The 14,170-nt window shown below is 38.6% G+C and overlaps 1 protein-coding gene across 1 annotated transcript in view; it reads right to left on the bottom strand.

Moving 5' to 3' along the window:
* Otud4 (OTU deubiquitinase 4) overlaps nucleotides 1-14,170 on the bottom strand; it is a 45,760-nt gene that overhangs the window by 20,567 nt on the left and 11,023 nt on the right. The window contains exons 3-8 of the mRNA XM_013353553.2: nucleotides 13,909-13,959; nucleotides 7,872-7,918; nucleotides 7,232-7,304; nucleotides 6,305-6,386; nucleotides 4,194-4,326; nucleotides 189-243 (exon numbers count right to left, since the gene is read on the bottom strand). Of these exons, the coding sequence (XP_013209007.1) occupies nucleotides 189-243; nucleotides 4,194-4,326; nucleotides 6,305-6,386; nucleotides 7,232-7,304; nucleotides 7,872-7,918; nucleotides 13,909-13,959 (441 nt within the window). The remainder of the gene's footprint in view (nucleotides 1-188; nucleotides 244-4,193; nucleotides 4,327-6,304; nucleotides 6,387-7,231; nucleotides 7,305-7,871; nucleotides 7,919-13,908; nucleotides 13,960-14,170) is intronic.

The raw sequence follows: 14,170 nt of genomic DNA, 5'->3' as shown, positions 1-14,170 counted from the left end.
TGGTCCAGAAGCAAACCAGAACAAGCAATGCTTGGTGGTCTGCAGTTTTCAATCTCCCAGCTTTAGCCCTTGGTCTCAGTGCTGAGCTCCCCCAAATAAGTTTCTTACTAACATAGTAACGCCAACTAAGGAAAATGACCATAAAATTTGGGGCTTCTTATATACTAAAGATTAAGTTAAAAAAATACCTCACTGCCTGAAGGTTTAAATCCATTCACATCAGTAGCAGCAGTACTCTTACTCCTATAAAGGAACAAAACACCAATTAGGAACCGAAGTTATATTTGCATACAATAAAGCTTTCTTTTGTTTTGTTTTGAAACAAAGTTTCTCTGTTTAACAACTCTGGTTGTCCTGGAACTCACTTTGTAGACCAGGCTGGACTCAACTCAAGAGATCCCTGTCTCCTGAGTACTAGGATTTATAGGCATACATACTGTAAATGTAATCAACTTTTTTTTTTTTTTTTGAGACAGGGTTTCTCTGTGTAGCTCTAGCTATCCTAGAACTCACTCTGTAGACCAGGCTGGCCTCCAACTCACAGGTGTGTACCACCACCTGACGTGTAATCAACTTTTCACCTCAAATAAAACACTGCAGTCAACTACATATCAAAATGTGAGGCTCCAGTAAGTTCTTAAGTTTTAGTATATGCAAATATATATTACACATATATAAAGTGGGTGTGTGTGGATATATAAAAATCAGATTTATTACTATTAATTCTTACTGGCTTAATAAAAAAAATAGGGGTGGCAGGATGCAGTATTTGAGTGAGTAGAATAACAATCTACAAAAGATTCAACATAAAACTTTCTTAAGTATTAAAAACTTTTACAAAACTGTTATAACCAAATTATACCATTTAATAAAAATTTGTAACAGATGTCTAAAGAATCATACCATTTTCTAAAAAATACTTCCTGATCCTCAGTACAACCAAGGAACCATCATCAGCCCACTTTTCATTCATTTTCTCTACAAGTATGAAAGCCTACTATGTGCTGCTCACTACAAAACTGTGCCTATACAATCCAGTATGAGTAAACACAAACTAGGTAAGCAGTCAGTACATAAGAGCTACTAAGTACTACAGCAAACAAAAGGCAGCAAGCACAGCAATGTAAGATAAAATACAAAGTGGGAGAGGAAGGTCTTGCTGAAATAGATGCCTTTGAATAAAGACAGGTAACAAGACAGTATATCATATCTAATACAAAGGAAGAGCCCAAAGCTGACAAGAGACTGAAGAGGAAAAGGGCCTAAGTAGCCCCTACAGTATCAACTTTGCTGTCCTACTTCTCCTCAAGAAATCGACCTCTGGGTTTCAAAATAACCTCCAAATATTCACAAAAGGGAGCAAGAGCCTGAAGTCTAGACCAGAAATCACTCATCATTCCAAGTACACCTCAAGAACCAACAATACAAAGGTGAAAATAAACCTAGAGCATATTACACCTCTTTCCTCCTAGTTACCTGATGGAGGAGGGTCATCTTTCTATCTGTTGTTTCATTGGTTAAATAAAGAAACTGCCTTGGCCCTTTAATAGGACATAAAATTAGGTAGGCGGAGTAAACAGAACAGAATGCTGGGAGAAAGAAGCTGAGTCAAGGAGTCGCCATGATTCTCCTACCGGACACAGACGCAGGTTAAGATCGTCCTTGGTAAGACACCTCGTGGTGTTACAGGGATATTAGAAATGGGTTAGATCGATATGTAAGAGCTAGCCAATAAGAGGCTAGAACTAATGGGCCAGGCAGTGTTTAAAAGAATACAATTTCCGTGTAATTATTTCGGGTATAAAGCTAGCCAGGTGGTGGGAAGCAGCCTGCTGCTCCTATTACAACAGTTAACTCACTAAATGGATCTATACTTGACAAGATTATACAGTATTCATCCTCTCAAAACCAATGTGACAAAAAGGTATCCCCCACTTCTAGTACAGGAACTCACATTCAGGGCCTCTAGCCAAGCACTCAATCTCTAGATATATATATGTGCCATATGTAAGTATGTATATATACATGTATATAGCTAAAGCAATTTTAATGTGCATATATATTATGTATATTGTATAGTGCATATATAGTTATACACACATACAGCAAAAGAACTTTAATATAATGAAAAGGTAAGCTACATTTCAAGGACAATATAAAAGGGAAGCCAAGCACAAAAAAAAAAAAAAAAAAACAAAAAAACAAAAAAACATACATCCTACCACATACTGCTCCCCTTCCCAGATGTCTAGAGTCACATCCTGGATTTGCTTCTGTAACACTACAAACATCTACAGCATTCAAGAGACAAGTTTAAAGACTCTCCCACTCCAAGTATAGGTAGCAAGTTAAAACAATCTATCTAGCCGGGCGGTGGTGGCGCATGCCTTTAATCCCAGCACTAGGGAGGCAGAGGCAGATGGATCTCTGTAAGTTCGACGCCAGCCTGGTCTACAAGAGCTAGTTCCAGGACAGGAACCAAAAAGCTACAGAGAATCCCTATCTCGAAAATCAGAAAAAAAAAAAAAATCTATCTAGCTATCTCCTAATTTCTCTAACACATCTGGATCAAGTTATGTGTCTGGAAAGGAGGGGCAATTTCTATTTGTACGCAATTAATCAGCATATGTTAGGACAAAACTGACAACAAACACTGTTCAAGTATAAATAATGGTCAAATCTTTAGTCCAAATCAGAAAGTTTTAATTCAACAAATCCCTAGAAGCCAAGCATGATGACATACACCTGTAATGCAAGCACTTGGAGGTGAAGAGAGGACAATCAGGAGTTTAAGTCATTCTTAAGTCAAGGATACCTAGAGCCTGCCTCAGAAACAAAACAAAGGCCAGAGAGATAGTCCAGTGGGTTTAGGGTCCTACAATGCTCTTGCAGAGGACCCAAGTTCAGTTCCCAGAACCTAGTCAAGAGGTTCACAAGGACCCAAAACTCTAGCAGCAAGGAATCTAATGCCTTGGCCTCTACAAATATCTGCGCTCACTCACCACAAACGCGCACACAGATACACAATTTACATACTTTTCAAAAAAGAAAACAAATAAAAACAAAAACAAACATGGACCCACTAGAGAATGCAGCTCACTGGTATTAGGCTTTGCCTAGATATGACTCTGAATTCACTCCCTAACACAGAAAAGGAAAAACTCTAGGGTCCAAATCAAAAGACATACATCCATTTTAAGGCATGTTTGAAGGAACTAGGGATCCCACTAAACTCAAGGTGTACCTCTAGTGTCACATGTACAGCCATGTTCTCGTGCTTCACCAAGAATGTTACAGGACTTTCATAAAGATAAACTTAACATTTATAAGACTTAACATCATAAATTAACACACAATACATAATGAAACTATCTTACATTACATGCTCTCGTGTAACTCACAAACTGTCCTCTACCAGAAACCACTGAAATACCCTCATTTTAAGCTACTGAGCTTAAAATTTTTAAAGAATTTAAATATGCACCTCATGTACATAGCTAGCAAAAAACAGACATGTCGATGTCCAAAACTGTGTCTAGATGTTCAGGGCTGAAAATCCTAATCTGTCTAAGCCGCCTCAGTGACTATAAAAGGTTTGTTTATCTGTAACCTTGAGGGATTATCTCACATAACACCACACTGAAACACTCCTCATTCTAAAAAGAGGTGGCAGAAGTAATGGAAGAAAACTATAAAAAAAGTCATAAAGATCAAAAACATTTTTCCATCACCGGACATGTAAACAATAGTTAACTTTACAAATGTACAATGTACACACACAACACACAGGTGGATCAAATCTACTCCAAATATGTGTATAAATTACATACATACAAACTGTCATTAAATAAAACAACCTTCTAAGATGACCCTATGTAGAAACTAGGTCAAAGTGACGGCAGCAATAAAGAAACGTCCCTGCAGGTGGTATTTTATGAGCACACCTTAGCACAGGGAATTTCCTTAGGTGACACTGGAAAGGAGCGTTAAGATTGAAATGATTCGCCGGGCAATGGTGGCGCATGCCTTTAATCCCAGCACTCAGGAGGCAGAGGCAGGCGGATCTCTGTGAGTTCGAGACCAGCCTGGTCTACAGAGCTAGATCCAGGACAGGCTCCAAAGCCACAGAGAAACCCTGTCTCAAAAAAAAAAAAAAAAAAAAAAAAAAAAAAAAAGATTGAAATGATTCTTACTTGCAGCTGTCATCCTCAGAATCTGATATTTCACTATTGCTTTCATCAACCACTTCAGACGTTTCTAGTCCCATCATGATTTTACTAACATCAGTTTTAAATACCTTCTCATACAGCAATTCATAAAGGAGAGCTGCAATATAAAGAGGCATAGTATGCAACATTATACGCATGTTTTGAAAACAGGGTAAGGCTTCCAAAATTCTTAGTAGGTATATATAAAACCTTAGAGTTAATAGCGCCACTTAATCTAAAAGATACCTAGAAAGCAACAGGAAATTTTGTCTGTGCATATTATGTTTGAAACCTTGCTTTAGAGTACATATTTAAATACAATTAAAAAGTATCAGATCTATGATGCGAATATGACAGGAAAGTGAGCAATGACTTGGTTCCATACATTCAAGCTCGCTGTGTCCTTTGTTTACTCCCAGCACATGAAGCACTACCATTTTCAGTCTACCGCCTAGGGATGTCTCGCAAAAGGCCTAACCCAAAGGTTTCAGATAGGAAAGATTAAGCAAAATTAAGTTTGTAGATATGCAGAACATTAGAGTACACTAGCTGACAAGTCAGAAGATTGGGATATTAGATAAAGTACTCATCAGGTTCTGTAAAACATGAGGGAGAAGGCTCCCTGTAATCTGGCTTCATATTTTAACTTTGTACAGAATGAACTAAAAAAAAAAAAAAAACCAACTTAGAAAATATATTCTTAGGGACTTGGAAGATGGCTCAGTTGGTAAATACTTGGTTTATAAGCATTAAGAGCATGGTTTGGATCCCCAGCACGCACATTAAAAAGCCAGGCGTGGTACCGTGCGCTTATTATCCTAGCGCCAAGGAGGTGGAGACAGGAGCTGCTCTAGTGGTTGCTGGTCAGTCAGACTAGCCAAAAAGGTGAGCTCCAACCAGATTCAGTGAGAGATCTGGTCTCAAAATTTAAGCTGAAGAGGACATCCAATATTGACCTCAAGCCATATCACTCACTGTCCACCCCATTTTAGACACACGTACACGTAAGACAAAATGGGGGGGGGGAGTTGACCTTTGGCTCTCACATGCATATATACACCCATACTTACAAACCTTATAATAGGCACACTCATACAAAAAAATATTCTCAGTCATCCCTGAAGGAGAGAATATTGATTAATTTTGTCAAATTTAAAAAGTTGTAATAACAGGAAAAAAGTTTACCAAAAATTTAAGAAATATTCAAAACCATGTGAACTGTGATACTCATTTACTCATTACAGTGCACTTCCTGAAACTAAGTTCATGCTCACCATCTAAGTGGAGCCCCACAAACCATCTCACAGACCATCTATCTTCCAGATTCTGGGTAAGAGGTGATAAAGTCTCAGAATCACCCACATTCAGTACAGGGAAGACACTCTAAAAAGGCTTCCTCTTTCGCAACACTGAAATGTCCTGACTTTAGCCAGGAAAGTGGGAGATGCAGCCCAAAAGATAGCTAATAAATATTCCCACCTCAAATATAAAACTTGTACTTTCAAAATGTTCACACTCATACTTTTACTGGATACTTAAAGTAGAAAAAAAGTCGGGTGTGGTAGTGCATACCTAATTCCAGTAACTGGAAGACAGAGACAGGTAGTTAGTCAAGGCTACATAGCAAGACCCTGCCTCAGAGAACAAAAAGGAAAAATAAGAAATCAACTACATACAAAACTACTGCTCATGAGGAAAAGTCACTTAAAACAGGGAAGGTGGCCATTTCTCTTCTCCTAAAATAGTATTCTCACATGTGTGGGAGGGAAATTTGGTCAACCAGAAAATATTTAGGAACACCTGTAGAAACTGAGTATCAATGGGGTACCAAATGTGACTCTCACCGACTGGATAAAGGCTAGGGTGCTAGTAAGCATCCTACAAAGCACAGAAAAACACCCCAAAAGAAGAATCTGGCTGAAAATCTCTACAGTGCCAAGGGTAGGAGATCCTCCCTTCAAATAAAATACAATCAAATGCTTCATTTGTTCACTCACCTGGATTTTCAAGCTATATAATAACTTGAAAAATCAATACAAATCCTAACTAAGCTTAAGCTATAATTTCTATATGTTTGAACACAAGAGGATACTTACACTGACACATAGCAGAACTATCTTTATATGTTATAGGATAGACAATATCATAATGATTTCCATTCGAAAAACACAGTAACACCTGAAGAAAAGAAAATAAGCAACATTTCAGTCAATCACACATTTAACATTCACAAAAAAAAAAAAAACCTGTTTCCAAAGCCTCTGAATCACTCATTTTCAAAACCGTGTTTCAGAAACAACAAAGCTCCAATGTTGACACACTACAATTCACCATATCATGATGAAAAGCCAGACTGCACTTACATCAAAGGTTTCAAGGCCAGTTTCCACTTTACAGTGAGTTTGAGGCCAGCCTGGGATACTTGAGACTCTGTCTTAAAAACAACAAACAAGTGCTATGATTACACTTGTGCATCACTACATTATGTTTGAAACATGCCACAGACCAAAACACTGCAGATGGAATACTGAGATCAAGTCCCTTCTCTCCCCATCCTTAAACAATGGCATTTCATCACTTCCTCTCCCCTCTTAAACACAATTAAGACACAGTATCCTTCACCTGGACCTGCATGATTCCACTAAACCAATATTCTCTTACAGTGAATCAGCTGGTTTCTTTTCTTTCTAGGCTTCATAAAACTTTTCCACTGTCCCTACCCTATGACCACACAATGCAGCGATACTGCTGCTACCAAAATGACCTTTCCAGTGGGAAACAGGCAAAAGCAGTGCTATGTCCACAAGTTGTCGGACTACTTAATATCAGGATGAACCAGAAATAACCTTGGTCACATAAACATCCATTTTTAAAAAATATGACTTGACTAACTTTAAAAAAACAATATCATAACTTTCATATAGCAATATTTCAAGTCATTTAAAATTACAGCTTAGGAGGTCAAGATACCAATTAAGCAGCTTTTATTTAAATATTTTTAAAATATTTCAAAAAAGTCTTACCTTTTCAGGAAAATTATTTTCAGTTACTTGTGAAGGTGAAACATTTGGCTCCTGATATATTACAAAATCTTTCCTAAAAATAAAACTCAGATATTACTTTTCAAAAAATGTATTTCATTGACTTATTCATTTATCTGTGCATTAGGCAATATTCTAGGCACTGAAGACAGAGCAGGGGAAAAAAAGAAAATGAAATAACCTCACTATAAAATATCAAAAGCAGTGCTTCCAAAAACTGAAATCTCAAATTAATTCATACGTAAGCTATACAGCACAAATAACTGCAAAGATTAATTGTAAAAGGAAATCTGGCACCCATATAAACTCGAGTCCTGTTCCTGGAGCCATTCATTCTACTGGCTCTGAGAGGAAGCCTTTTCTCTATAAAGTTGGTAAACAATAGTTTTTAGAACACAGTAAGACATTTTTTTTCTGTGCCTTTTATCAACAACCCCTCGAGAATTAAAACTTTTAAACACTGGTATCTGATGCAATTAAATAAACGGACAAAAAGCCTTAGAGAAGATCTTCCAGAACTAAGGTATAAAACAGCTTGAATTAAAAATTTTGATTGAATGCACTATACTAATTTTCCAATTATTTTATTTTTACTACTTTATTTGAGAGTTCTACAGTTTACCTGTACATAAGAGAAAGGGCACTTATTTCCACTTGTCCTACCCATTCCTGTATCAAAGGAAGAAAAATTGGCATATAAGTATCTCACATTTTACAATATATATTATACACATCCACCATAAACAAGGCCCTCCCTCACCCCCAGGGTTTCTCTATGCAGCCCAGGCTGGCGTTGGACTCACTCTTGAGACTAGGATGGCTTCCAACTCAAAGAAATTTATCTGTCTCTGCCTCTGCCTCTGGAGTGCTGAGATTAAAGGCATGTGCCACCACCACGGCTTCAGGAAGGAACTTTATGTTTCAATAGCTCTTCCAAATTCAAGACAAAATAGGTGTCACATACTAAAACAGACGTCTTGAACTACACCTTAGCCTAATTAATAATAAGGCCTCTCAAATAGTCCCAATGTGATATCCTCTAGAAGACTGTTTAGCTCAAAAATACTACACTCTTCACTTATGCAATATGGGCCACATCACATCTAAAAATGTACATGTTGGGCTGGAGAGATAGCTCAGCAACTAGGAGCACTCGCTGCTCTTACAGAAGACCCAGACTGCAGTCCCCCGCACTTACACACACTAGCTTATAATATTGGTAATTCTAAGTTCCAGAGGACTCATCATCTTCTAATGTCCACAAACACAATGTATGTGCAATGCACATAGATATGTGAAATTAAAACATCATAAACATAAAACAAATCTTTTTAAAAGTAAAATAGCTAGACGTGGTCACAGTGGTGGTATACGCCTTTAATTCTAGCACTAAAAAGGCAGAGGCAGGAGAATCTCTGGCCAGCCTGGTTTATAGGACAAGTTCCAGAATGGCCAAGGCTGTTACACAGAAAAACCCTGTTGGTGGGTGAGAGGGGCACTAGTAAATAATGTCTTCTTATGGTTAACCTTCCAAATAAGTTCTATTAAACAATGACCATCAACAAAATACCCTCATCTCCCTTAACCAAAGATCAGTCATTAGATATTTCTATTAATAAATATTAATAAATAAATTCTATTTCTTAAAAGAAAATGAGCAGTGGGTAGTGCACATCATTAATCCCAGCACCCAGGAGGCAGAGGCAGGAGGATCTCTGTGAGTTTGAGGCCAGCCTGGTCTGCAGAGTGAGTTCCAGACAGCCAATGCTAAATAAAGAAACCCTGTCTCAGAAAAAAAATAATAAATTAAATAAATAAATAAAAGGTTATTCCTTTTATAAACCTAAAAATGTCAAAACCTAAAAAGCAGATTGATAATTTCCAGGAACCAGGTGGAAAGATTAAGCACAAAAAAAATAAGGAAATTAATTTTGGGGTTTTTTTGTTTGTTTTATTTTGTTTTTCTAGACAGGGTTTCTCTGTGTAGTCCTCGCTGTCTTGGAGATCACTCTGTAGACCGAGAGTGACTGACTGACCGAAACCGCAATACTTGTGCTGGTGATCTGTGGGAAAACTAAGCTGTGGATAAATGGTAAATCCATACGGCACATTACATATAAGAGACAAAGTCAACTTCACAGAAACATTCTTAAAAATTTTGAAGTTTTTTTTTTTTCAAAGTATTCTCCCAGAGAACTAGAGTAAGCAATGGAATTTAGCAATCAACTGTAGTAGTTTTCCTTAAATATATACCCTGTATTAAAAGAGACATGGAAAAACAGGACAATCTATAAAAATATGTTGCCAGTAATGAAAAAAACTGTTTCAGAGGTATCTAAGGCATTGAGGTAACAGGGAAGTGTTTCTTCAGGACTAAACCTAGCTAGACAACCCATCCCAGGTGTTCAAGCCCCTTCCATACAGGTAGAGCCTACCCCCAATCAAATAAAACTATTAGTTTATACAGCCTCATTTCTTCTGTCTTTCAGGGTTTTACAGATATTAGCCTGAAGATCTTATGAAACACTACAGTTTTCTAATTAAGTTAATAAATGTCCTTTATAATTCTTGGTATTTTCTCTAAAGCCAGCAAAAATCACCTCTAGTTGCTGTCATTTAGACTACTACTGACATGACTCTGTTTATGTATCCATTTTACAATCAATTAATATATACTGGTCATCAGTTGGGCAACTAAATTAGGTTAATTACAAAAATAACAAAGCAATAAAAATATTTATCAATCTCTGTCTTCTAAGAGACTTGTAATGGAGGAGGAGATCCACATCCAGGAAAATGAGTCTGCTCATGTTTCTGAATTAATCAAAAACAGCCTGGGTTATGTACTCAGTGAAAAGGCCTACTGAGGTATTTGTCTCTAAGACTAGAGTAACATTACAATTATTCTTTTTACACATAATCATCCATTTTTCTATATATAAAATACTTTTTTTCTGTTTTTGTTTTGGAAGGGGTCACTATGTCATCCTGACTATCCTGGAACCCTGTGGGTCCAAGATCAGGGTTTAGTTCCCAGTACCCACATGGCAGCTCACAATCATTTGTAGTTCCAGTTGCAAGGGATCCAATTTCCTCTTCAGACCTAAGCAGGCACCAGGCATACAGCAACACACTTTTAAAAAATTCTTGGCGGATGGCAGCAGCACATGCCTTTAACCCCAGCACTCAGGAGGCAGAGGCAGATAGATCTCTGAGTTCGAGGCCAGCCTGGACTAAAGAGTGAGTTCCATGACAGGCTCCAAAGCTACACAGAGAAACCCTGCCTCCAAAATCCAATTTTATATATATCACATATATAATTATATATTTTTAAAAAAGACAATGAAAAAATTGTTGAAATGAGTCTTTATGACAAACACTAAGTCCTCACAACCACATGGGAACTAAAAGGCTGGCCTCACAGATGCAGAAGAATGGTGGTTAGAGGACAGGAAGCAGGAAAGGAGAGGATGATTAGCATGGCTAAAAGGAGCAGATTCTAGTACCTAACATACAAGTGCACTCTAACTGTGCATTTCAAAATACTAATGAAGACAACTACAGACATTCCCAACACCAAATGCTGACGGAAGTGACAGATATGCTGACAGACCATAAGATGACAAATCTGATTTGATTATTATACTTTGTATACACCTACAAAAAGGTATAAACCATACCCCAAAAATATGGACAATTATTACAAGTCAAAAATGTTTTAGGTATTTTTAAAAATAAGAAATGGATGTCCAGCCGGGCGGTGGTGGCGCACGCCTTTAATCCCAGCACTTGGGAGGCAGAGGCAGGCGGATCTCTGTGAGTTCGAGACCAGCCTGGTCTACAGAGCTAGTTCCAGGACAGGCTCCAAAGCCACAGAGAAACCCTGTCTCGAAAAAACCAAAAAAAAAAAAAAAATGGATGTCCAGTCTCATCCACTACTTGTTATTTTCAACCAGACATGGTGGTAGCATATCTATAATCCTAACACTCTGAAAGTGGGAAGAAAAGAAAACCAATGAGTTCAAATTGGCCTGTTCTATATACAGTGAGTTCACTGCCTGCATGATCTACTTTAGTAAAGTCCATGTCAAAAGACCACAGCCTAGGAATACAGCTCATTGACAAAGCCCCGGTCTAATATGCACAGGTTCTGGATCAATCCTCAGGTCTACAAAATAGTAACATTTGATACAATACGCTTTTAATTTATCCATCCTGACTACAAAAATATGGGGCATTACTTTTGACTCTAGGTCATACCAATGAATACAACATAGAGAATTCTAAGTTCAAAGAGGTGAATTCAGGTAGAAAATAAAATACACGAAACGATAGTTGAATGCAGACCATCACAGTAATGTTGAGCATAGTCACAATTCTCACTTCCTAACTCAAAACCTTCAAATGTCTTTTCAATGGTCGATACCCAGACTTCAAGGCCTTAAGGATTTAGGATTTAGGATGGAAGCCAACTAACCTACATTTGCACACACATACCAGCAGGTGATGATAAAATCCACTTACTCACTGGCCCCATCCTATCCTCCAGCTAATTTCTCACTACTTCTTACCCGCACACACTCCATGCTCCGTACAAACGGCTAGCACTGCCTTACTCAGTTTTTACTGCCTTTTAGAATGCCCTTCAGCCAAAGCACTGCTTGTTTGGACCTACGCAGACTTCAAATGTGAACTCAAAGTCTTGTTGCAGCTGCACCTAACATCCACCCTCAGTCTTTCCTGACACATGCACTTTCCTAATTTACATCCCACCTTCAGAGACATTCTGGTTATCTGAGATATCTACATCTCTCCAGAGCGTCTCAAGCACTGAAACTGATACTACATATCCACCAAATGGAATACCCCATCACTAAGACACCCCTCCTCGTGTTACTCCCTTAAACAGCTACCTCTCTCTTCACAGCTTTTTCCTTTGCCAATATTACTCTTTTTATAGATTTACTGGTATTTTATATGTCTGAGTGTTTTGCCCTCCCATACGTATGTGTACCACACACATGCATGGTGCCCAGAGAAATCAGAAGAGGGTGTCAGACCCCCTGAAACTAGAACCACCACAAGTGCTCTGAACTAAACCTGGGTCCTCTACAAGAGCAGTAAGTGCTCTTAACTGCTGAGACATCTCTCCAGTCCCTGCCATTGTTACCTTTACCTACACAGTAGATGATGGGAACGTCTAAAACCATCCAATGGTGGTTATTCTTAGCTGTCAACCTGATTGAATCTGGAACAGCTAAGACATAATTCTCAGGGAAGACTCAAGTCAAGTGGAAAAGAAGAACAAGGCAATGCATTCCCAAAACAGGCCTGTAATAAAGAAGTCTCAAGGCAAGGGAAAAAAAAGTCAGGGCTGCTTTTGTCTGCCTACCTTTGTCTAATGCTGGTGTAGGCATGTACCCTGCTGCTCTCACCTTCCACTGATGTTAGAAGCAAGTCTAAGTTTCTTCTGTCTTCTGATGGGAAATGATGATTAGAGTACCAGGAATCTCCCAGGCCTTCAGCACCAGACTGGGACTGCTGAGGCATTCAGCCTTGGACAGAGCAACAGCTACCAGGTTCTCAGCCTCTCCAGCATTCAGATAGCCATTGCTGGACTGCTGGACTCAGAGCATGAAGACCACCTAACAAATTCCTTTGATAATATGCATTCATTCCTTCAGTTCTATTCCTCTAGAGAACCTGAACTAATGCACAGTCCATGACACTGGGGGTTTATGAGATGTGGTGGTTTCATAGAAAATGGCCCCGCAAAGGGAGTGGCATAAGAGGTCCGGCCTTGTTGGGAGAAAGTACATCACTGTGGGGCAGGCTTTCAGGTCTCTTTTACTCAACCTCCCTCAGTGTCAGTCGATTTTGTGTTGCCTCCAAGATATAGGACTCTCAGATATTCCTCCAGTGCCACATCTGCCTGCTTGTCACCATGCTCCCCATCAAGGTGATAGTGGACTGTAAGCAAGGCCCTCAATTAAATGTTTCCTTTGTAAGAGCTGTCAGTCATGGTGTCTCTTCACAGCAATAGAAACCCTAAGACATGGGGACTGAAATACAACATGCTAAGAAACTGCTAAGCTGTATATCCTTAGCCTACATTCTACAACATGGATTTTCAGTGAGCCTTTTAAGCAGGGGAGGAAAAAGAAACAAAGGTAGTTAAGACAGAAGAACTTTCTGCTCTCATTTCCCTAAAGAAGAAATCAAGCTTTGTCTTGTCCAAGTCATACACATACCCTAACAATTCAATCCAAAAATCACCCGAGTAATTGCAGATCTTGTATGCTATATTCACGTCATAATGACAAATATAAAAGACAGAACTCTCTCCTCAGCAAGACAACTTCTAGGAAGAGCTCCAATTATCTTTATTTTTTTTTAGACAAGATTTCTCTGTGTAGCCCTGACTGTCCCAGAACTTATTCTGTAGACCAGGGTGACCTCGAACTCACAGAGATCCGCCTGCCTCTGCCTGCCAAGTGCTGGGATTAAAGGCGTGCACCACCAAGGCCCAGCCCAATTATCTTTCAATTAAGCACTGCACAAAGGGTACAGTCACTTCAACTTTCATACAATGCACTACTGTCTTCCATCAATTAATTTTAATACATATTTGCACAAGCAGAAATACGACTAATACATACCTGTGGATTTTCCAAACGTTTTAAATATTCTTCAAATGACCCTTCTATAAACTGCAAGAAAAGAAATTCTATTAGGGACCTGTAGAGGTGGTTCAGAGGGTTAAAACACTTCTTGCTTTTGCAGAAGACCTGGGTTCAATCCCCAGCACTCACATGCAGCAGCACACAACCACCTGTATCTCCAGCTCCCTCTTCTGGCTAAGATACCTGAACACATGTTTTTTTTGTTGTTGTTGGTTTTTTTTTTTTTTTTTTTTTTTTT

This window comes from Microtus ochrogaster, chromosome 4 (genome assembly GCF_000317375.1).
Source record: "Microtus ochrogaster isolate Prairie Vole_2 chromosome 4, MicOch1.0, whole genome shotgun sequence".
NCBI lineage: Eukaryota > Metazoa > Chordata > Mammalia > Rodentia > Cricetidae > Microtus > Microtus ochrogaster.
Note: the sequence above shows the minus strand (reverse complement) of the source record. Positions and strands in the feature narration are given on the sequence as shown.